Here is a 24,740-nt window from a genome sequence, read left to right as displayed (position 1 = left end):
AATAGCAGTACAAGTCAGCTCTAGGACTGCGCGTCGAGGGTCCTCTCGTCAGCTCTAGGACTGCGCGTCGAGGGATCCTACAAGCTATTACAAATCACGGCAAGAACACAAAATTTTACGTGGTTCGGCAAACTGCCTACGTCCACGGGGCAAGGAGGGGGAGATCTACTATTAGAGGGAGAGATACAATTAGGGTTTACAATCACTCAATCTAAACCCTCACACAAACTCTCAAATCCCTCACACAATTATCTCTCTCAAAAGGGGATGCACAAAAAAGTCTCAAATCGGCTCTGCACGCTGCCCAAGAAAGAAAACACCTTGCACCTTTCCTGCAGCCTCACAATTGCACGCCGCCCAAAGAACTTCTCCCAGCCCTCTGCCTCACGCGCCTCCAATTGCACACAAATTTGCAGCCGTCAAAAGAACCCCAGCTTGCACCGCCTCCTTCTGCACAGTACTTGCCCACCTAACCCTAGGAAGTACTAGGGGTATTTATAATGATGTATCGGGTGGGCCTAAAAAATTGCTGAACAAAGTTTCCGTGCTTCCTTCTCACGTGTGTGGCCTCCTTTGCGATCTCTTCACGAGATTTTCACAGCAGCACATGGATTTGCTTCACGTATTGAAGGTGGACCCCACATCTCCAAAACCTTTCACGTGTTCACATTGAGAGCCGCCTTTTTCACGCGTTCACATTGAGAACATGGTGACCCACGTTCACAGAATGGTCGGTTAGATCCCTGCTGGGTCACCTCGATGAAGCGTAGCCCTTGATTTCTAAAGGAATTTTAGAATGGTCGGTTAGATCCCTGCTGGGTCACCTCGATGAAGCGTAGCCCTTGATTTCTAAAGGAATTTTCTGATGTTGGGGTTTTACAAGTCTGCGATTTTCTGATGATGGGGCTTTTTATAGTGCATGTCGCCTTCGTTGATGGAGGTGATCGTCTTTGATCTGAAACTCCTTCCTGATCTGAACTTCAGATCTGCCGCCTTGATCTCTGGTTTAGGGGTTCAAGTTCCTCCTTTGATCATCGGGGTCTCCTCCACACCGACGATAAGGTACATCCTTCAGTTCCCTAAATTTTTTATTTTATATGATTTTAATTTATTTGTCACTATTTACTTATTAATTGTAGGCAATTATAGAAGAGTCTGAGTTCCAATATTATCACTAGACTTACATAATTTAGATGTTTATCTTTGCTTGCTGATGTCCTTAGGGGCTGTGAAGGCTAGCTAAAAATATTGGCACAGTTTGATTTTGTTTAGAATATGAGATCGTAGTTGATTAAGAAGAAATTATGTGTAGTTATATAATTTTACTATACTGAATATCTGCTGAAAGTATTGGAATTAAAAATTCCATCCCATTATTTGTCTATGTATAAGAATGTATTTTGCATTCATTGTAGATGGAAGATATTGATGACGAAGTGTTAATGAGGATATCGAGTAATGCTACTATGTCTGCCATCGTCACTGTGTTGACATGTGTAATGAGAATGCGTTGTAGAAGAAAATCTGTCACCTATCACCATGAGGGGGGAAAAACAGAAAATAGAGTCTAGGAATGCCCACATATGCCGCGTATTTTCTGGCTATAGTCACAGCTGTAGAGACTATGTTAGAATGTGGCCTCATGCATTTGAAAACCTTGTCAATATAATGAGAGGGACGAGCCTACTCCAGGATTCACATGATGTAAAAGTTGAAGAACAGTTGCTCATGTTTCTTAATGTATTAGCACATAAAACAAAAAATAGAATAGTAAGATCACATTTCATAAGATCGGGAGAAACAATTTTCAGATATTTTAACAAATGCCTAGAAGCAGTTGGTGCTATACAGGGGCGGTTCTTGAAGCAAGCACCAATGGAATTAGCTCCAGAGATTACAAGCAATCCTTTGTACTATCCTTATTTCAAGGTAATGCACTCATGAACATACAGTGATCTACAGAAGTAAAATTGTTATCCTATTAATTTGATAGTAAATTTCTAAAATTATATAGGATTGTATTGGCATGATAGACGGGACCCACATTGACGCTATGCTTCCTGCTAGCCTTGTGGCCCGCTTTAGAGGCCGTAAAAGTGTGACTCAAAATGTTCTAGCCGCCTGCACCCCAAATAAGTTATTTTCATATGTTCTCGCCGGTTGGGAGGGGTCTGCAAATGATTATAGAGTACTACAAGATGCACTTTCAAGACCTCAACCTCATGGCCTGAGAGTCTACGATGGTAATTACTCATTAATGACAAAAATGAATATTCAATTGTAATTTACAAAGAATTTACTTATTTTATGGTAATGTGTTGTTTAAAATTGTAGGCAAATATTATTTGTGCGATGCGGGGTACACCACCATGCCTGGCTTCATCTCCCCTTATCGTGGTGTACGTTACCATTTAAATGAGTACAGGGGTAGGCCAATAAATAACAGAAGAGAGTTATTCAATCTAAGACACTCCTCGCTACGGTCTAAAATTGAATCAACCTTTGGATTGTTGAAGAACCGTTTCAAAATCCTCACTTCAAAGCCACATTATCCTTTTCCAACCCAAGTTGACATAGTATTGGCTTGTGCTATACTTCATAACTACATTGCTATAGTCGACCTGGGCGATGACTTATTAAATGAGGACATTACCATTGATGATGACGATGTAGAAATAGCTACTGAGGGGGAAGATGCCAATCTTGTTGACTTTTCTCAAAATGTCACACAAAGAGAAGAAAGAGATTCAAGGAATGAATGGAAAGAGAAGAGGGATGACATAGCAAGTGCTATGTGGATAGACTATTGTAATAAATATCGTGGCGGGGACACAACCGAATTTGGTTTGTAATAGACATATTTGTATTTTCAGTATTGTTGTATTTCTTAAGTTTGTCGTCGGGACTGGTTGTATTTATTATGTTTGTTAATGGTGGTTTGATTTTATCTTTACATTATGTGCCTTCGGTCTTACATGAGCTTTGTTCTCCATATTTTCACTATGTGATTTTATTGTAACAGGTCCTTCATCCTTTTAAGTATGGCCGAGTTTGATGATAGAAATGATGATTGTGATGCCACTCCCTCCCCTAAAACCCCTGTAGCTCCTCCTTCAAACTTGAGCATGAACTTCATGCCATTCCCTCGTGCACCATTCTCTGCTCCCCCTCCCCCACCCCCTCCATTTCCATCTTTCTCTCCTTACGATAGTAATTTTGCATATATGACTCAGCAACCTACGTCTTACATGAACATGCTTACTAGCCACCATACATTCCATGCAACCCCTAGCCCACATAACAGTAATTGTCAATCTGGAGAGAGTCATTCGACGAAGAGGGCTAATGAAGTTGGTGCCGAGGCAATATCGCCATCTCGGAAAAAGAAGAAAGTAACTGCTAAAAGAAGATTGGCGTCAACAATTATAGACAAGCCTCCCAACACTAGGGGTGTGCCTAACATGTATTGGAATGCCAAGCATGATGATGTTCTAATCCCTGTTCTTGCTCAATTGGCAAGAGATGGCCTGAAGGTTGATAAAATTTTTAAAATGCATGCATACAAAGTGGCCGCAGATGAGGTTAACAAGCAATGTGGAACTGAATTCACAAAGGAGAATGTGATGAACCATATGAAGAGCTTGAAGAGTAAGTTTTTTGATATGCGAACTGTGATGAACATGAGCGGTGCTGGATTTGATCCTGCATCAAAAATAGTGACCATGGATCCAGATTCATTTGATATGTGGACAAAGGTATCGATTGGTACTGGCTATATTTATCTTTTATTATTTGCGTACACTTTTATGTAGCGAGCAATTTTTTATTAAATTTAGTTATTACACAGGATAATAAGTGCAATAGCTCAAAGTTGAAGGAGTACTTGAACACGCCTCTAACGCACTACGATGATTTGTGCACGATTGTTGGTGATGATCAAGCAAGGGGAAATTATGCCAAAGATGTGGGTAAGAAACTTGGTAATAATCGGCCTAATCCACTTTTTGAGGATCTGATCGATCTTTGTGAAAATGATGATATTGAGACCTCCAAGTCACAATTTGGGGCTGAGACACCAAGCGTTGAAAGGCTTGACCCTCACTCTCAAAATGTGAAGTCGGCTAGTGGGGTAACTTCTACATCCAATGCCAAACCTCATTCAAAAAGGAAGGGTGGCAAGGGCAGAGATGATGATTCACTAATGCGTGAACTCATCGAGTCCATGTCCCACTCAATCCAAAACCAACATATTTTACATTGGACTGATCGAATGTCCAAGGCTTTATCCGCACATGCGGCTGATTTCTCTGAGACAATACTGGATAAGGTGCTGGATTATCTATATGACAATGAATCAGAATCTAGGCGGTTCATTATCAAGTCGAAAAATGAGCAGAAACTGTTCTTAGAGAAGATTATTCGCAAAAATGGATTTGCCATCGATGATTTGCCGTAGTGGACACTATATTGGGTAATGGATTTGTTTCCTACCTACTTTTGCACTACTATAGCCGTATTTATAACCAAGTGAACATGTTATAATTTTGTAATATCGTGAGACAACACCTTTACTTTATGTGCATGAAGCAGCTGCTACCTATCATGTATCTTACTTCTGTCTTGGCTGGCTATATTTGTTGAGTTGTATTACCAGGCCTGTGCAGTTCCTTATGCTCAGTTTATGTTATCTTACCTATTTGCAGAGTTTATATATCGTTTTTATGTTCAAGTGTGTGGAAATGGGCATTATCTCAAACAGCGGTCCCTCATCTGTGTACAGGTTATAACTATTCTCATAAGTTACTTTGGGTTTTTTTATTAGGCAATGATGATTGCTCATTTGATATTTGTTAATGCAGCCTATACTGAGTAATTGTATTGGTCTGGATAAGGCTTACCATGATGAGATTGCAATCTAGATTGCTAATCTGATTTTTAGGTGAGGCAACTATTATGCGTAGGCAATCCTCAATGCAATTACAATATGTAGGCGAGGCATCGTATACTGATAATATAGTTATAATCTGAGCCTACATGTTCCAGCTCTGCTTCACATTTGATTTGATTCAGTTCCCAGCTGTGCATCACTTTGCTAAGCTAAAAATTTCAGCTGACTTAACTGCAGTTGCTCCTGTCTTCAACTTTTTGTGCTAAGTTTTGCTCAGTTGTTTTACATTGCTTCAGTTCTCAGAGTTGCTGTTTGTCCTGAGTTGTTTTTATGCTTTGCTGGGTTTTTTTCCTTACCTCAATATCAGCTGACTTAACTATAGTTGCTCCTGTCTCCAGCTTTGCTGAGTTTTTCCTTTGCACTCAGTTTTCAGCTTTGCAGCACTCAGTTTATGTGTACTCAGTTAGTTTGGATTTAGACATTATTTGTTCCAGTATTACCTAGCTGAGTTTTGCTGAGTTGGTTTTAAGCTGCTTCAGTTCTCAGAGTTGCTGTTTGTGCAGAGTTGCTTTTTCAATAGGCTATGAGGATTGCTCATGTTATTTGTTAATGCAGCCTACACTGAGTAATTGTATTGGTCTGGATAAGGCTTACCATGATGAGATTGCAATCTAGATTGCTAATGTGATTTTTAGGTGAGGCAACTATTATGCGTAGGCAATCCTCAATGCAATTACAATATGTAGGCGAGGCATCTTATAATGATAATATAGCTATAATCTGAGCCTTGTATGCCATTGCTATCTTAGATTTACTGACTTTTTAAGCTGTGCCTCAATTTTCTGCTTTGCTGGGTTTTTTCCTTGCTTCAGTTTCAGCTGACTTAACTGCAGTTGCTCCTGTCTTCAGCTTTTTGTGCTGAGTTTTGCTCAGTTGTTTTACATTGCGACAGTTCTTAGAGTTGCTGTTTGTCCTGAATTGTTTTTATGCTTTGCTGGGTTTTTTCCTTGCCTCAATATCAGCTGACTTAACTGTAGTTGCTCCTGTCTTCAACTTTGCTGAGTTTTTCCTTTGCACTCAGTTTTCAGCTTTGCATCACTCAGTAGTTGCTCCTGTCTTCAACTTTGCTGAGTTTTTCCTTTGCACTCAGTTTTCAGCTTTGCATCACTCAGTTTATGTGGACAAAGTTAGTTTGGATTTAGACATTATTTGTTCCAGTATTCCCTAGCTGAGTTTTGTTGGCTTGTTTTTCCCTGCTTCAGTTCTCAGAGTTGCTGTTTGTGCTGAGTTTTTCCTTTGCACTCAGTTTTTAGCTTTGCATCACTATTTATCTGGGTTTAGAGTTTTGTTATGTACAAGTTATAACTATGTACATTAGTTTGGATGTAGTTTTTATTTGTTCCAGTATTCATCTGTGATTTGCTGAGTCATATACACCATGGATTGCCTCCATAAATTTCATTTCATACCACATTACACTTTGCAACTACATGGCATATTTTCAAAGCTACAGATGAGTACACAGATTATAACTAAGAACAATACAATCATTTTCCAAATGATTAGTTGATGCTCTGCAGTTTTCAATTCCCTCTTCAGCTTTTTGATTTTCATTGCCCTTTTATCTTCATCAACGTCCTCACTTTGTGATACATGATTTCTATTTCTACTGCACTCGCCCGCTTTGTCGGCCCACTGAAAGAAGTTGCATTCCTTATTTGGGAACTTAGCGCAACCCCAATAATGTCTCCCTCTATTTTTTCCATTTGCGCATAGCTTCATGGGTGTTGGAAGTTTGCATTTGCATCTAACTTCAGATGGGGCACCCTCTACTTTGCTGACCATTGCCGCTCCATAAACCTGCAAGTCACTTTGTTGCTACGAATCTGGCAAAAATAAGAAGATTGAAAAATTCTTACATGGCTGAGATTTGCTATACTTTGATAGGGCTGTTGGTGGCTTATTATATAGGCCCCCAAGTGAACTTATTTGTTGAGCTGTTGCAGCCCCTACTAGCCATTTTTTCTTGTGATTGTTGAAATCGGTCACTGAGTAATTGTAACTAGCCATTGCACAGCCAGCTTTTTTGTGATGAAATGTTAATATTCTGCGGTAACTTCACCACAGATATGTGTACACACTGATTTTTGGCCTCTTTCCTATTCTTCGGCTTTGAACCAAACACAACAGCTTTTATGAAAAGCTTTTTTGGATGGTGTTTTCCCTTTCTTTGGTGGTGAACCAGTCATGGGTTTTGGATATGCTTTCTTAATATTCACTTTATAACTCCATAACAAACACAAGTTATGGATTCCTGGATGATCCAAAATTTTTTTAGAAAATGGTTATTTGCCTTGGATTCCATTTCCTTTATTTTATGGAAACGAACCAAACACCCCCTAAAAGAAAAACCTCCCCTGGATTAATTATAAACATACTTCATATTAAAACAAGGGAAAATTGTTTCCACCCCCTTATGAAAAATAAGTCATGCTTCTAGTCAATAAGTCAAACGTGCTCTCTCCCTTGTACATTATATTTCATTCGCTTACCGCCTTATACGTGTATATTGTATAGAACATGTATGAACGCCTATTTTTAATTCCCAATCTAGCCTCAATTAAGAGCTATAAATATAGGGGTGCATTCGGTCTAGATACAGCTTGGATATGATACCTATCATATCTATATCTGCTTACCCATCTTAAATATAAATACAAATACAGATATATCTCAATAAGGAATATTTATGTTCATATTACTAAATTTGATAAGGATATATATATATATATATATATATATATATTATATATACTATATATTATATATATAATATATATATATTATATATATAATATATATATATATATATTATATATATAATATATATATATATATATATATATATTATATATACTATATATATTATTAGAGAGAGAGAGATGAGAGAGAGAGACTGAGAGTGAGAGAAGAGAGAGAGACGAGAGAGAGAAATAATGGAGGGAGCTGCAAGCTCACCTACCCCGTGAGCTGCAAGTGTATGAACATGTGAGCCCCATAGATGGTGATGTGTTCTTGTTTGTGTTTTTTTGTGTTTTAGGTATTGGGTGTGGTATTTGGGTGGGGGTGATGGGTATGATTATTTGTGTGTAGTGTTATTGTTTCTGATTTGTTGTGTTGATAGGTTTTGTTGTGTCCTACTATCGCATCGCGTGTGCATGTGGGCTCACATGTCATACACTTTGTAGCTCACGGGGATTAGGTGAGCTGCCAGCTCACCGTCCATTATTCTCACATATATATATATATATATATATATATATTATATATATATATATATATATATATATATATATATATATATATATATATATATATATATATATATGATGATATATATATATATATAATATATATATATATATAATATATATATATATATATATACACACACACACGGGGATACAATTTTCGCAACATCACCTAGCTTTGATTCCTTCTACGAAGAAAATGTTGCACCGCTGATGACGCTAAGAAAAAGGAACTTGAGGAGAAATTTGTAGTCTCTTTGAGCCTAGGAAGTTTTAAGTATATTGTTGTAATGATTTCCATGGTTTGATTTGAGTTAAATTTCAAAATAATAATGTCTTGTTAACAATATTTTTTTGTTACGTTGAAATTAGAAAGTTGATGTTCCATTTAAAAGAGGTTATAATTTCACTAATACCCGGCAATATAAAAATGTCCATAGAATATGAATTTTAAAGGATCTTTTCAGAGAGAAATAATCGGTAACATTCTTAGAAGATTGGGAAGAATTAATTACGAACACGTTTAAAGTGAATAGGTATAAGTTCATATATAACAAACATCATCCTTTTTTTTATCGCAACAAACATTATACATCGATCAGCTGCTTATTCAATCTCAGTCTCATATCATTGCTGAGAATTGCATTTAATTTTTTCTTTGACTAGTCAAATTACTTAGGAAATTATTCAATTACAGTACCCATCAATATTTCGCAAAATTATATTTCAACCGTATTCCCGCCGCCATTCATGAATAGGCTTCCCATAGCCTTGGCCCTCTCCTTGAGAACAAACTTCTGCATCTTCCCCGTCGAAGTCTTCGGCAGCTCCCCGAAAACCACGCTCTTGGGCACCATAAAATCTGGCAGCCGAGCTCGACAGAACCCTATAATCTCCTCAGCATCAGCAGAAGCTCCATCCTTGAGCTTCATAAATGCACACGGCGTCTCCCCCCAGTACTCATCCGGTCGTCCGACCACCGCAGCTTCAAGAACCGCCGGGTGACTGTAAACTACCGACTCGACCTCGATCGTGCTTATATTCTCCAGGCCAGAGATTATGATGTCCTTCAGCCTATCCTTCACCTGAATATACCCATCAGCATGCCTCACCCCGAGATCCCCTGTCCTCATCCATCCCCCTGCAAAAACCTCCTCCGTGGCCTTTAAGTCCTTGAAGTATCCGTTCATCACCGTGTTGCCTCGAAACATAACCTCCCCCATTGTTTTCCCATCGGCCGGGACGCTTTTCATTGTCTCCGGATCTTTGACGTCGACCGCCTCCGTTCCGATATGTCGAATTCCCTGCCTCCCCATCATCTTTGCCTGCTGATCCACCGACAGCTCGTCCCACTCGGGCTTCCACTCGCACACTGTCGCGGGCCCGTAGGTCTCCGTGAGTCCGTACACATGGACGACTTTAAATCCCATCTCCTCCATCTTCTCCAAGACTGGTGGTTGCGGGGTAGCCCCGCCCGTCATGACGCAGACCTTCTGGCCAGCTGCGAGCGGCTGTCGGTCAGCAAGCGGACAGTTTGCCATCATGTTGAGGACGGTAGGGGCACCGGTCATGTGCGTAACTCCGTACCTGGTGATTTTCTCGAAGATGGTCTTTGCGGTGAAATCGCGGAGGCAGACGTTGACCCCGCCCTGTGCCGCTATGCCCCAGGTCAGGCACCAACCATTGCTATGGAAAATGGGCACCGTCCATAAGTAGACCGGCAAAGTCCTTATTTCACTAAAGAGAATGGAACTGATGCAGTTGAGGTAGGCGCCGCGGTGTGTGTAGACCACGCCTTTCGGCCTGGATGTGGTGCCGGATGTGTAGTTTAGGGCGATAGGATCGCACTCGTCGATCGGCCACTTGATGTCGAAGCAGGGGTCTCCGGTTTTGATGAGGCTTTCGTAGTTTAAACCAGGTGAATGAGAGTAGTCTTCAGAGGGTTCCGGGATTGGGATGAGGAGAGGGGATTTGGAGTTGGATTGTGAAAGGAGGTTGATGGCGTCTTCAGCGATTGTGAGGAACTGGTGGTCGACGAAAATGAGCTTGGCTTCAGAATGTTTGAGGAGGACGGAGACCATGGCTGCGTCGTGGTGAGCGTTGAGGGTGCAGATGACTGCCCCGGCCATTGGGACGCCGAAGTTGAGCTCGTACATGGCTGGGACGTTTGGAGCGAGGACGGCAACCTGGTTCGGCAATAGAAGAAGATTCAGTGTACAGACTCTCTATGACCTTGATTGCAAAGAATGTCTATAATTAGTTATTGGTAATGATATTATTAGTTTATCTCTATAGATTTTGCATTCAAAAATGTGAGATTCATTCCCAAGAATCATAGCGATCATGTTAAAAATTTATGCGTCAACCGTGGAGCTGACATTCATTACTCTATACAGAATTACCACTAGATTAAGAGCATAGGTACTTTTTTCATTTATTTCATCTTCTGTCATAATGAATATAAGAATTACCAAAACTAGAGCCAGAGGTACTCTTTTTCTTGTACGTGTTACTTCAAAATAACTAAAAGGAAATATTTCGCGATATTCTAACACTGTGAGAAAAGTGATGCATGCTAGAAAAACTCCAAAAATAGATCGCATATATTAATGGAACATATGAGTTAACATGCACACATGTCCGAGGGTCCGGTTCGTGTTAGAATTGGGGGTGGGGGTGCGGGAGAGATAGAGATTATAGTTACCACGTCGCCACGGGAAATGCCAAGGTGTGAGAGAGCAGAAGCGAGCCTGAGGCAGCGGTCTCGGGTCTGTCTCCAAGTAAACTTGATGGATTCATAAACAACAGAGGTCCGATCAGAGTAAACCTCCGCAGACCGCTCGATGAAGCTCAGTGGAGAGAGAGGGACATAGTTTGCAGAGCAACGAACTGTGCCTTCCATGCCTTTTGCTTTGCTGTGTGTGGTCCACACAGTGTGGATAAGCTAGTTTTTTGGCAGACTATTGAAAGATTTGTTTTAGCGGATTGAAGGAAGGCTAATGAGATTCTTGTTATATCGTAGAAGCTTAAGAGATGGGTATATATAGAGATGTGGGTCAAAATAGTCAAAATAAAGAAAAGTCGTGGAAGTTGCTTTGGTTCATCGAATTGATATATTTAATAAACCTGCATGTGGAAGTTGCTTTGGTTCATCCAATTCATATATTTAACAAACCTGCATATGGGGTTTACTTCAATAAAGATCGAGAGACATTGACTGACGGATAACGTCGGAAGATTTTGATATTTTGAATACAATCATGACATTCTGTCTTTTATATTGAAATTTTCCACACATTACAAATAGCTGCTGGTGACAGTCATTAGTGAAGCAATATTCTTTGTATGCTTCTAGAAAGCACTTAGCCTTATAAGATCTACAATGAACTGCGACGGGGCTAGAATCCTACAGTATAGGCAAGCATCTACTATTTTTGTTACGAGGGAATGCAACTTTTGCAAACCTCTATTACTAGTATGCGCAGAAAAAATATGAGAGAAAAAAATTTAATATTGGAGAAAGTTTCTAGCAAGAACAGTCATCACATTAAATGTGCACCCAAATGATATCAATTCTTAGATTATTAAACTTTGTGATTCTTGCATAGATCTAAGGGTTGATACTTTTTGAATGCACATTCTATACCATGAATCAGGATTCATATGATACTACAAAGTTCCTACTATATGTAGATATCTATATAACTACAGTTAATAATTATCTTAATTGGGTCTAAATATCCTATAGTTTCTCTTTGCACTTGTATATCCTTACTTGTTAATAATTATATAACTACAGTTAATAATTTCTCTTTGCACTACGAGATTCTATTTTAAAACAGCATTTGGACAGGTTTAAAATAAATTTAACAAATAGTATGAGTCAAAATGCCCCAAAATTGGTATACATGAGAATTTTCATGTTAGCATAACTTAAGTTTACTAAGGTGTAAATTCTAAAAATTTTAGGATATTTAAGTATTTGACAAAAACAATTGAGGCTATGAAAGTGCAAAGTAGAGAAAACTATAGGGTAGTTAAGTGCAATTAAGCCAATGTTAAATTTAACTCCTTCAAAACTTATTTGTTCATTCGAATTGGTTCCTCCATTAGTTTTTCCCATTTAACGAGTAAACATCTGTTGGTAGCTTTAACACTCTGCCCACATGGTTAATTACAAAAAAAAAACTAATTGAATATCTCCTACAAAAATCTTCCATTTAGGATAGAATATAAGTTCAAGATGGATTCATGGAAGATAAGGTGGAAGCTGCGATCCAAATAATTAACAAATAGTTCGTTAATTAATGGGGTAACTATTTAATGATATACAATTTTGTGATTCATTTAATACTTGTTGATGCTTGTTGACAAACAGTCGATGAGGGGTCTCCGCCATAGGATGCAGTTTCGATCCTGACGGCGCTGAGGAGAATGGAGAGGATGAATGTTGGGGCTGACTCCTCCTCCGACTTTACGCTCGATCCTTCGACTGGAATTCCTGATCTTTCTGCACAAACAAGAAGAAACCCTTGGGAGGGCGGAGATCGTTTCCCCCGTAGTACCCCCGACGGTCAAGTCAGTTTGAGAGCTTGAGTGGGGTTTGAGGAAAAGTCCTTGGGACATTGAGGTTCTTGGAGCGTACTCTTTTGAGAGTTTTTATTAGTTCTTTTTTAACCAAGATAGGTTCCTTGTTTTTGTGTAGTAGAAGTTCCCCCAAAAACTTACCTCCTGCGTTCCTCTTTTCTCCTCCTTTTATAGTCCCTTGCCTCTGAGTGGTTATCCCTTGGCTTTGACTATACACAGGAGGCGGCTGAAAGGTGAGCAGTAGAGCTGCTGAGTCATCCTTCTCCTTCCAGATGTCGGCTGGCGATTGGAAGGTAGGTCACTCAGGTACACGGGAGAAATGGCTTCTCAGTACCCTGTATTTGTCAAAAGAGGCAGGGCATAGAATAGGTCGGCTGCTTAGTCGTCCTTCTCTCTCCAGATGGCGGTTGGCGATTGGAGGAGAAGTCATTCGTGCACAGGAGAGCATCATGACAATCTTTGGGAAGTGACTTGTAAGCAGAATAAGCGGCTTGGGCACGAGGTTTGTCAGAATGGAGATCTTGATGGGACTGGTCAATACTGTTGTGTCGATTGACATCTAAAGTGAGTTTGGTCGGATCTAATCCCTTTAGTCGAGGCGGGTTGATATGCGAGCCATCATTATGATTTGCCGACCTGATAGTCGAGTGAGCTTTGGGTCGAGTGTATGGTCGAGTCGTCTACTCGAGAAGTCGTCTTAATTACGAGGGGGCGACTGATCCCGCACTTCGAGTCGCTCATGATGACCCTTGATCGAAAGATGGCTTATCTGCTCGTCTGGCCGAGAGACTTGACCTTGGCTGGGCTTTTGAGCCTCTAAATTGGTTTGGACCATAGCTCTCTTGGGCCTATGCAGACATTCTTCCGGCATCTCTAACTTTGTATGGTGAATTATCATAACAGTTGGCCCTTTTTATTCGGAGTTGACTTTAGTCGGGTCCGAGTAAAATAGATACAAGTTTGCTCCATATCTTGGGGATCTTTGGCTAGTTGATCATGGCTGGAGATGTGGCGTAGGTCTATCTAACTGCCAATCTCTGTGCACTGATAGTCGGCATTGGGAACCGCTTTTTGAAAGGAAACGAGACGTATGTTAGACCCTAGAGGGGGGTGATTAGGGTCTTATGCTAATCTAATCCGATTTTATACCAGTTAAAATTAATAACAAATTATTCTTGCAAGAGAGATATACAATATGAACAAAGAGCAATATCCTAGTAATGAGATATACTATGAGATATATGCAAAGATATACACTTCTCTCGGTGTATAAGTGTATTACAAAGTGATCCTCACAATTAGGCACAATACAAAGTGTTTGTTCTCTACAAGGATGAGAACGAATTATAAGCTCACTCTCTAAGTTACACTATCCCACAGCCCAATTATACTATGAATGTAAATACAATAAGCTCAATGGTTGTGTGTGTGTAAACAAAGAGAAAATAAAATCAACTAAACTCAATATGAACACTAGCTTAATAAAATGAAAATCAAAAAATATAAAATATAAAGCTAGATTGAGTTTAGAAAACTTCTTAATAGATCAAGAGTGGAAGGAGAAGAGTTGGATGCTCAAACACCAATAGATGATCTCCTCAAGCTCTTGTGAAATTGATTTTACAAACTCAAACTTCCAAATGCTTAAAAGCTTCTTAAACCAAACTTAAACCCTTGTTTAAAACTCTTTAAACTTGTTTTAAAAATACTCTCTTGGTTGTCGAAGAGATGAAGGCAATGGGGTATTTATACCCACTCAAAACTTCAGTAAAAACGCAAAACAAAATGACCAAAAAGCCCACATAATCCAAAATCAGATTCTGTACAAAATAGCCGTTGGAGTATACGACGGTAGACCGTGAAAATCTCGCGGTCGACCGCGAGCCACTTTCGAAGCTGAGAATTGGGGGGGGGGGGGGGGAGCCACTTTCGAAGCTGAGAATTTTCCAGAGACTTTGGCGGTCGACTGTGACGGTCGACCGTGGGAAAATTCGAGCTGACGGTCGACCGCGAAAGTTACCGATGGCTCCGCAGGGAAAAACAAAGGCGCGGTTGACCGTGGCGATCGACCGTGAACTGATACATGAACAGAACAGTTTGAAAGTGAAATGCTAATTTTAAAACCCTGTTTAAAATATCAAATAAATTCAGAAAAATATAAAACTTTGGAGAATGATTGTAGACATAATAATAAACATGCTATAAAGACTGGTTTGCAAAAAGGACTTCCCAAATGTAAAATATCATTATTTTGCAAAATAGTCCAAAACATGAAAATGTGAACACATGAGTTTTGATATTTTAGCTTAACCATGTTTTGAAACATTACAAAATGATTTTTTAGACTTAATAAAAGATGTATATGATTATTGTTAAGTCTATAAACCAAGAAAATAATATTTTCACAAATACAATAGAAATGGAAACATATGGGTATGTATATGAAAATATATTTGTTTCATATCTAAGTAGTTAAACCAAATCACAAAAATAAATATGAAATATGTAATTTCATATTTATAAACATGAAAACCAAAACTTGTGTTGCATATATATATGACTACATATATATACAAAGAAACCAATAAAATATGTGTGTATATGATATTGAGCTTAACGTACTTAACACACATAATATAACACCTAAACTAAATTACCCAAGCTTGATCTTGATCTCCATTGTAGCTCAACTTGGTAAACTTACGGATGAAGTTTGAACTTGGATCTTCAACTTGAAATGTATGGCTTCAACCACTATTCCACCAACCTCCATTTGATATGATCATTATGGCACAATCCATCCAACCTCCAACGCGTTGTTTGCCTAGAATAAATACAAAAACATAAATACTAGACAAACAACATTAGGAGTAAATTGTTTGTTAAACATTATCAAAACAAGAAGGCCAACAACGTCATGGGTAGAGTGAAATGCGCCATACTCACCAATTCATTGGTGCGAGTTACGAGTAGCGGTTAGCCTTCCTGAGCGATTCGTTTCCGATTTTCAAAATGGATCTTCCTTAATTGCTCCAGGAGGGTGCCTCTTGAATTCTTCTGCATGCTCCTTTGGAGGCTTATAAATAATTCCTGGCGCTGTTGAAAGAGCACTCTTTACCAAGAACATTCTTCTTCGTTGATCCTTCCTTTGATTCCTTGAGAGATCTTAGTATGGCTTTTCCTCAGAATGACCGCGAGAACAAACTCACGGTCTTGTTCCTGTCTAGGTCGAGGATGACTTTGGACGAGGCAACTTGGTTGCATAATGAGTATGATATTTCTCGTGTGACGATGACCATAGGGGAACCGGACAGCTTAACTCTAGTGCATATACACGGCGAGGATCGGGTGCCTCTCTATCGGGCGCATCTGCAGTGTGGATTGCGCCTGCCGTTTCATCCCTTCATCAGGGAGGTTTTTGTAGCTTTAGGGGTTTCCCCTACCAATTTCACCCACATGCCATTCATATTTTGATGGTGTTTATTGACGCCTGCTCCGAGGCGGAAGTGGTGCCCAACATCAGTTTGCTTGGGAACATGGTTAGTGTGGGGTCTACTGAGAGCGACCCACACTATTTTTTCCACTGTCGAGGCGATTTTCACTTGGATGTCAATCTCCTAGAGATAGACGAAGAATGGAGGAGGTTCTATGTCTGGGTGTTTGGTGCTGACAATATGATGTCCTGCTCAGGTTAGCCTGAAGTGCAGGAGAACGTGTTGGAGCCGAGGGCTCTCAGTGATCTCGTGGCTGGAGATCTTGGAAAGCTCTGGTGTTGCTTCGGTCTTCAGGAGGCCAAAGCTCTGTATAGAGAGGAGTTTCCTAAGGTAGGGTGGTCCTCCTTGTCTTCTTCTAATTCCGAAGCGACGACCCTTCCTCCGCCAATGGAGGTTCGTAAAAGAGGGGCCGACTCGGAGAGGCCGAGTTCTTCCAGGAGACCTTTGAAGAAAATGAGGAAGGACTCCGGGGACAGTGACGCTGAGCCTTAGAGAATTTTTTTAAGCCTTGTTAGGCCTTTTGAAGAATGTACAAAACTCCTTTTGAATGAGAAGCGATTTCTTCTGTCTTCTGCTTTTGAGAACTGCAAATGCTTGATAGAATAGCTAATTCATGTTGTGGCCCCATTTTCTTTTCACGAAGAGTGTTGATCCTTGTCGATTAGATACCCTATGCGGGATGAGTGGCAACGTCTTTGTTTTTCTTGTTTGGTCAGAAAATAACTTTTTGGAAGTTGACCCTGGGGTTGTCTTTGGTTTGTCTAGGTGGGGAACCATAGACTTGATTGCCGAATTATGGAGCCTTTGTACTTTTAGGTTACTCCTGATGGGAAGCCAAGTCCTCCGAACCCGACTAGGAAGTCGTTGTGCCTTGGTTGATTCCTAGATAAAGAGCCAAGGGCTTTGTTCCGACTGAGAAGTCATTTTACTTTGGACTTATTCTTTAGGAAGAGCCAAGGGCTTTATTCCGACTGAGAAGTCGTTTTGCCTTGGACTTATTCTTTAGGAAGGGCCAAGTGCTCTATTCTGACTGAGAATTCGTTTTGCCTTGGACTTATTCTTTAGGAAAAACCAAGGGTTTTGTTCTGACTGAGAAGTCGTTGTGCCTTGGTTTTATTCTTTAGGAATAGCCAAGGGCTTTGTTCCGACTGAGGAGTCGTTTTTCCTTGGACTTATTCTTTAAGAAGAGCTAAGGGCTTTGTTCCGACTGAGAAGCCGTTTTGCCTTGAACTTATTCTTTAAGAAGAGCCAAGGGATTTATTCCGACTGAGAAGTCGTTGTGCTTTGGTTTTACCCTGAGAAGGTACCAAAGTCTTGATCACTATGGACGATTAGAGCAGAAGGAATTGAACCATATGTTGTGCCTTGGGCTTACCTTTAAGAAGAGCTAAGGGCTTTGTTCCGACTGAGGAGTCGTTGTGCCTTGGTTTTACCCTGAGAAGGTACCAAGGTGTTGACCACAATGGATAATGAGAGCAAAAGGAATTGAACCATATGTTGTGCCTTGGGCTTACCTTTAAGAAGAGTCAAGGGCTTTGTTCCGACTGAGGAGTCGTTGTGCCTTAGCTTTACGGTAAGACGGTACCAAAGTCTTGACCACTATGGATGATGAGAGCAGAAGGAATCGAACCATATGTTGTGCCTTGGGCTTACCTTTAAGAAGAGCCAAGGGCTTTGTTCCAACTGAGGAGTCATTATGCCTTGGTTTTATCCTGAGAAGATACCAAGGTCTTTATTCCGACTGAGAAGTCGTTTCACCTTGGTTTTATCCATATTAGGTACCAATGTCTTGTAACAGACTGAGGAGTCGTTGTGCCTTGGTTTTATCCAGATTAGGTACCAAGGTCTTATAACCGACTGAGGAGTCGTTGTGCCTTTGTTTTATTCAGATTTGGTACCAAGGTCTAGTAACCGAGTGAGGAGTTGTTGTACCTTGGTTTTATCCAGATTAGGTACCAAGGTCTTGTAACCGACTAAGGAGTCGTTGCGCCTTGGTTTTATCCAGATTAGGTACCAAGGTCTTGTAACCGACTGAGGAGTCGCTGTGCCTTGGTTTTATGCAGATTAAGTACCAAGGTCTTGTAACCGACTGAGGAGTTGTTGTGCCTTGGTTTTATCTAGATTAGGTACCAAGGTCTTGTAACTGACTGAGGAGTCGTTGTGTCTTGGTTTTATCCAGATTAGGTACCAAGGTCTTTTGATGTCTTTCTTTTCATTTGACATTTTCATTGATTGTTTTGAAATTTATACATTGTTGAGTACAATTCCCTCATTCTCATCGCTCGTGTGATGTCGAAATCTTGTTTCTTTACTCAGATGCATTTTGGAGACGGCTTCCTGTTGGGGACAGGGTCACTGAGACGAAGATTTCGTTAGATGTTTCTTTTCGCCTGTGAACTTTCCAGTTTTGATGAGAGCGAGTTGTTGCTCCATTGGCTGTCTTTGTTGCCAAACTAAGGAACGCCCAAGGTCAGGGTGGGGTTGTTCTTCCTCTGGAGGGTGAGCTATTTAGCTTTGGACGTTGTTGAGTTGTTGGCATATTTTCCATCTCATCAGCCAAGGGACTTTCTAAACTTCTGAGTTTTTGCTGAGGTCCTTGCTGGTCAGAGGTGGACCCGGGGATTTTCAACCGATCTTGCTTGTCCACCGTCTGTTGCGCTGTATGGCCAGAGTCTGGATGATTGAGCTTTTGGAGGATGATGCTCAACAGGGGAAGGCCTAGGCAACTTTTGTAATTGGGGCTTCTTGTTGATGAGAACCTCGTGCGCCGAAGCTTTATTCCCTAGAATTTGATGGGATCATGACTTCCCCTCGGGGTTTCCAAGGATAGCGATGGTCGGACCATCCTATAAATGGAGGAGCCTTCTTGTAGAGGGAGTGCAAGTCACATGCTTCGACCACTAGGTCTTACTTTGACTCTGGTGGTTCTGAGCATTTGCTGGAATGCCAGGGATGTTAATCTTCCTGAGAAGACCAGATGGCAAGCCCCTGAGTTTTCCCCGCAATCTCACCTTGAGTGAGTAAGGACTCTCCTTTGAAAGCGGTGATGGTCCAAAGAGCCGACCACAGACTCCATCGTTGCTCCTCGTTTGTGTGAGCTATTGCTTATGGGAGCTTGAGCGATGCTGGATCTGATCATAACCCTTGGGGTTCTGTTTGCGATCCAACCCCAGGCTCTTGGTTGTCCAAGCGGTGGGGTTTTCATCTGTGACGGCGATAAGAAGCCTGCACATCATCTTCAAGCCAGACAAACACCATAGTGGTGTCTTTTCCAGGAGGGCTTTATGGGTTCCACCTGGCAAATACTCCCCAGAAAGCTGTTAGAGCCCTTGAGGGCTACGCCTATGTTGGCTCCTCATAGCCATAAGCTAATCCTCCTTAGCTTGAATGATGCGATTCCAAGTTTTGTTTAGCTTAAATGGTGTAATTCCATTGTTCTTCAAGGATGAACAAGATCAGGCCCCATCTTAGAATTGGGCATTTATTCTCAGAGAAGAGAGTAGGCCCCACGGTGGGCGCCAAACTAGTGATGCCTGTTGACAAACAGTCGATGATGGATCTCCGCCATAGGATGCAGTTTTGATCCTGGAGGCATTGAGGAGAATGGAGAGGATGAATGTTGGGACCGACTCCTCCTCTGACTTTATGCTCGATCCTTCGACTGGAATTCCTGATCTTTTTGTACAAACAAGAAGAAACCCTTGGGAAGATAGGGACCGTTTTCCCCATGGTACCTCTGACGGTCAAATCAGTTTGAGAGCTTGAGTGGGGTTTAAGGGAAGGTCCTTGGGCCATTGAGGTCCTTGGAGCGTATCTTTTGAGAGTTTTTATTAGTTCTTTTTTAACCAAGGTAGGTTCCTTGTTTTTGTGAAGCAGAAGTTCCCCCAAAAATTAACTTTCCTCCTGCGTTCCTCTTTTCTCCTCCTTTTATAGTCCCTTGCCTCTGAGTGGTTGACCCTCAGCTTTGACTATACACAGGAGGCGGCTGAGAGGTGAGCAGTAGAGCTGCTGAGTCATCCTTCTCCTTCCAGATGTCAGCTAACGATTGAAAGGGAGGTCACTCAGGTACAGGGGAGAAATGGCTTCTCAGTACCCTGGATTTGTCAAAAGAGGCAGGGTATAGAATAGGTCGGCTGTTTAGCCGTCCTTCTCTCTCCAGATGGCGGCTAGCGATTGGAGGAGAAGTCATTCTTGCATAGGAGAGCATCATGGAAATCTTTGGGAAGTGACTTGTAAGCAGAAAAAGCGGCTTGGGCACGAGGCTTGTCAGAATGGAGATCTTGATGGGACTGGTCAATACTGTTGTGTCGATTAACATCTGAAGTGAGTTTGGTCGGATCTTATCCCTTTAGTCGAGGCGGGTTGATCTGCGAGCCATCATTATAATTTGCCGACCTGATAGTCGAGTGAGCTTTGGGTCGAGTGTATGGTCGAGTCGTCTGCTCGTGGAATCGTCTTAATTACGAAGGGGCGACTGATCCCGCACTTCGAGTCGGTCATGATGACCCTTGATTGAAAGATGGCTTATCTGCTCGTCTGGCCGAGAGACTTGACCTTGGCTGGGCTTTTGAGCCTCTAAGTTGGTTTGGACCATAGCTCTCTTGGGCCTATGCAGACGTTCTTCCGGCATCTCTAACTCTGTATGGTGAATTACCATAACAATACTAAACACTATAAATATTAGTATTTGAATTCATTAATGAATAGAATTTAACCTGATGTATATCTGAGTTGTTTGCTTATTAAATATTCATTTAAAATTAAAACACTTATAATTTGTACTATTATGCACATGATGTTATATTTTAAACCCACTCACCATTTCTACTGAAGTTATATATACTAATTTTTAGAGACTTAAGTAATTTTAAATCATTTTAATAAATTATTTGAATTAAATATATATACATCATAATTATTAAGGAATACTTTTTATTTATAAATTTAAATACTATTAAAAATAAAATCTTTTAGCAAAATGAATACACTTCGATATCTGATAAAAATTCATAAATATTTGTCAAATACTGAGCATTTGAGTTCGCGCGAAATCGAAAAACTCTAGATATTGATATTCAAATTTTGGTTCGAATTTGACAATTTTAAGCAAATACAAAGATGAACACTTTTGTCGATTTGATCCAATCATTTACCATCCCTAATGGTAGATCTCTTATTAGGTATTTATAGACTAAAGACAGGATTGAACGATTGTAAAATGGTCTGGCAAAACGAGGAAGAACGGGGAAGCGGAAGAAACGAGGTAGTTTGGGTTTAAAAGAATTGAATGTGAGTTTAAACCAGCTTATAAAGAAACGAGTTTCTATTTTGATAACTTAAATAGGGGTGTATAAATGGTAATACGTCAAAATAAGTTAACTCAAAAAAAAATATTTAGGGACTAACTTGTAAGAAACAACTGAATTTGAGGGCATAATAGCAACCTCAATATTTGAAGGAAAAAAATCTGAATTTATTAGAAATTTCAGAAGATTTATTTCATTCATAGGAACATCTCATATTATATGTTGTCTTCTATGAAGATGTCTAGGTTCAAAGTACTAGTGACAGTATAGTATCCTACTATTTGGAGCTTTTCTTTATGTAGGTTTCTTTGCTTATTATAGTATAGAGATTCTACAACGTGTATAAATATGAGACATTAGCATCTTATTCATAATCAATGAGAATATAAAACTTTTACTCTTTCTTTTATTTCAATACGGTATTAGAGCAAGTTCGTGAATCCTAAACATCATCCTTTCTTAACCTTGGGGCAGTTTCTTCGTGCTCGGCGGCGTTGATTTCACTTTTGGGAGAAGTCTGGGATTGAAGACCGTTGATTGGCATTAGTCCAATATTGAACTAGTCCATCTAAAAGAGTTTAATAATAATATATTGTATGGGAGAAAGATGGAGAAGCAAAAAAGGAACGAAATTTTTTATCTCTGTTTTGCCTACGGTGCTTGGCTAATGATAGTGCCCAAATAAATGCTTCACTAAGTCAGGGATTGAAGACCGTTGATTGGAATTAGTCCAATATTCAACTAGTCCATCTAAAAGAGTTTAATAATAAAATATTATATGGGAGAAAGATGGAGAAGCAAAAGGAACGAAATTTTATTCTCTGGTTTGCCTATTGTGCTCGGCTAATGATAATGCCCATTATGATTAATTACAACATATCTCCTTAATACGAATTCGATAAAGTCGTTATTCTCATCATATCCTTCAACTAATTAGACCAACGCATTTAAACTTTAAGGGTTTCTTGAGGAAGTCCGCAACTTTTTTGTTTTTTGTTTTTTTGTAGACCAACGCATTTAAACTTTAAGGGTTTCTTGAGGAAGTCCGCAACTTTTTTGTTTTTTGTTTTTTTTGAAATTAAAAGGGATTTTCTGTTAACCTACAAGCATAAGGGTGTTTCTGATATTCTGAAAGTCATGGGTGTTATCTAATAATTGTCCACAGTTAAGGGGGTTTCCTGAAATTTAGTCATTTACACATCTTACTTAACTAGAAGTTTTAACCATTTAGGGGCTGTTTGGTTCGCTAATATAAGGGGTGGAAAACTCAGTAAACCCCTTGTTTGTGGAAAATTTGCAGTAAAAAGACAATGAAAGAAAAATTGACTTGCATTCTCTCAAAATCGATTACAATTTGGATTCCGATTACAAAAGAGAGGAGAATGAATTTGATTCTCCCTTTGTTTAAAACTGGGTTCTTCTTGGTAGCGATGGAGTGCCTCCTTCGATTGCTTGCGTCGAACTTGCTCTCCGTTGACGATCCGATCGTACTATCTCACGAGAATGATTGACTTGTGTGATGAACTCGGTTTAAAACTCTTAACGAGCGATCCGATCGTACTATCTCACGAGAATGATTGACTTGTGTGATGAACTCGGTTTAAAACTCTTAACGAGTATAAGAAACTCAGAACGAGTTGGAAACTCTGACAATAGTTGTTGAAAACCGAATAACTGGCTTGGTGTAATCAACTTGCGTTGCAAGCTTAATCACGAACTCTTAAATGAGTTTCAGAACTCAGAGTGAGTTGCAACTCTGTAACAGAGTTGTTAGAACCAAAGATTCGGTTAATAGCCAAGTTGATTTGCTGTTGATGAAGGGATCCCCTCAGATTTGATTTGCTAACTACTGAGTAGTTTGTTGATCTTCAGAGAGATCTCCTCCTCCGTGCAGTTTAGCTGCTGAGATTTACTAACTTTAAACGGTTTTGGTGCCAGCACCCGTCAACCCTTTACTCAATTGAGTAATTCGGTTATTTATGGGGGGGTTAGGGGTATAACTAACCCCTAAATCTGGTCCTAAGTGGGCGAAAATCCCTCAGGACATGGGATAACGGTTTTGAGGCCGTTCGGCTTGTGTTTGAACAAGTCAAACGCCTCATTTGGCGTTCTGAACCTTAACTCTGCGTCTAAGGCTTGAGACGCAGAGTTAAACCTTTGTCAAAGGTTTGAAACGCACAGGCCGCATGCGTTCTGGAATTGGAAACGCACAGGTCGCTTGTGTGTTGAAATTCAACTCTGCGTCAAGAGTTTGGGGCGCATAGTTGAGTCTGTTTGAAGAACGCACGTTATGTGTGCGTTTTAGGCTTTAGCTCCGCGTTTGCAGAGTTAGATACCTGCTGGAGAATGCACAGGAGGTGTGCATTTTTGGATTTAAGAAACGCAGAAGTGGATTCTGCATTTAAGAAAGGTTGTTGACTTGTAGCCTCGTTCATTATAACGTTGCAAAGGCTACTGCTTGTTGATTTTTGCTTGTCATAGGATGTGAAAGTCGTCAGATTGTAACTCTCACCGTTGATTGTGAAGGCCACTGAATAAAGTTTTCATCAGCTGTCGGAAGCGTCATTGAATTGTAACTCTTCTCGATCTGTGTGAAAAGTCCTCTATTTGCAACCTTCATTTGTCGGCACGAAAGCTATTTGACTATAACTTTCATTGTTGGAACTTGATGGGGATTAATCATCCATTGTGATTTTTAGATGAATATTTGCCCACAGCTCTCTACCAAACAACTCACCAACTAAGTCCAACCTTTTATTTCTGAAATCATTACACTGCTCATCAGCATCTCTAATAGTTGCTAATATAATATTAGTCATCATGTTGTCGCAGCCATCAAGATCAATCATCTCAGAGATGAGGTCGTGTTTGTAGCGATTGTGGAGTTGCGGATGCAGTGATTAGAAAGTCGTCTGATTGTAACTTCTATTATCGGGGCTTGATAGGGATTAGCTATCCATTGTGATTTTTAGACAGCCTACAGAACCCGCTCCAAAGTTTTCGAAAGTTCGCGGTTGACTGGGACGAATTTTCGGAATACTTTGGATCCCAAAAATTTAGTTGATTGTTCACTTCGTCTGATTTGAGGATATTGCGAACCTGGTTGTTGGAATGCTGAAATCATGTTTCCTCGAACCAAACAAGATAGCTTTTG

At 40.2% G+C, this 24,740-nt stretch overlaps 2 protein-coding genes across 2 annotated transcripts; one reads left to right on the top strand and one right to left on the bottom strand.

Moving 5' to 3' along the window:
• Positions 935 to 2,852, top strand: LOC109838543 (protein ALP1-like). The gene is made up of 4 exons (XM_020406974.1): positions 935 to 1,062; positions 1,812 to 1,929; positions 2,015 to 2,243; positions 2,335 to 2,852. Exons 1-4 carry the CDS (start codon positions 935 to 937, stop codon positions 2,850 to 2,852), a joined length of 993 nt encoding a protein of 330 aa, XP_020262563.1.
• LOC109837232 (probable acyl-activating enzyme 1, peroxisomal) lies at positions 8,763 to 11,199 on the bottom strand. The gene is made up of 2 exons (XM_020405387.1): positions 10,904 to 11,199; positions 8,763 to 10,385 (listed from the first exon to the last, which is right to left on the bottom strand). The coding sequence occupies exons 1-2, from the start codon at positions 11,099 to 11,101 to the stop codon at positions 8,919 to 8,921; spliced, it is 1,665 nt and encodes a 554-aa protein (XP_020260976.1). The 5' UTR covers positions 11,102 to 11,199; the 3' UTR covers positions 8,763 to 8,918.

This window comes from Asparagus officinalis, chromosome 4, assembly GCF_001876935.1.
Source record: "Asparagus officinalis chromosome 4, Aspof.V1, whole genome shotgun sequence".
Classification (NCBI taxonomy): domain Eukaryota; kingdom Viridiplantae; phylum Streptophyta; class Magnoliopsida; order Asparagales; family Asparagaceae; genus Asparagus; species Asparagus officinalis.
The sequence above is the reverse complement of the archived record's forward strand: the minus strand, read 5'-3'. Positions and strand labels throughout refer to the sequence as shown.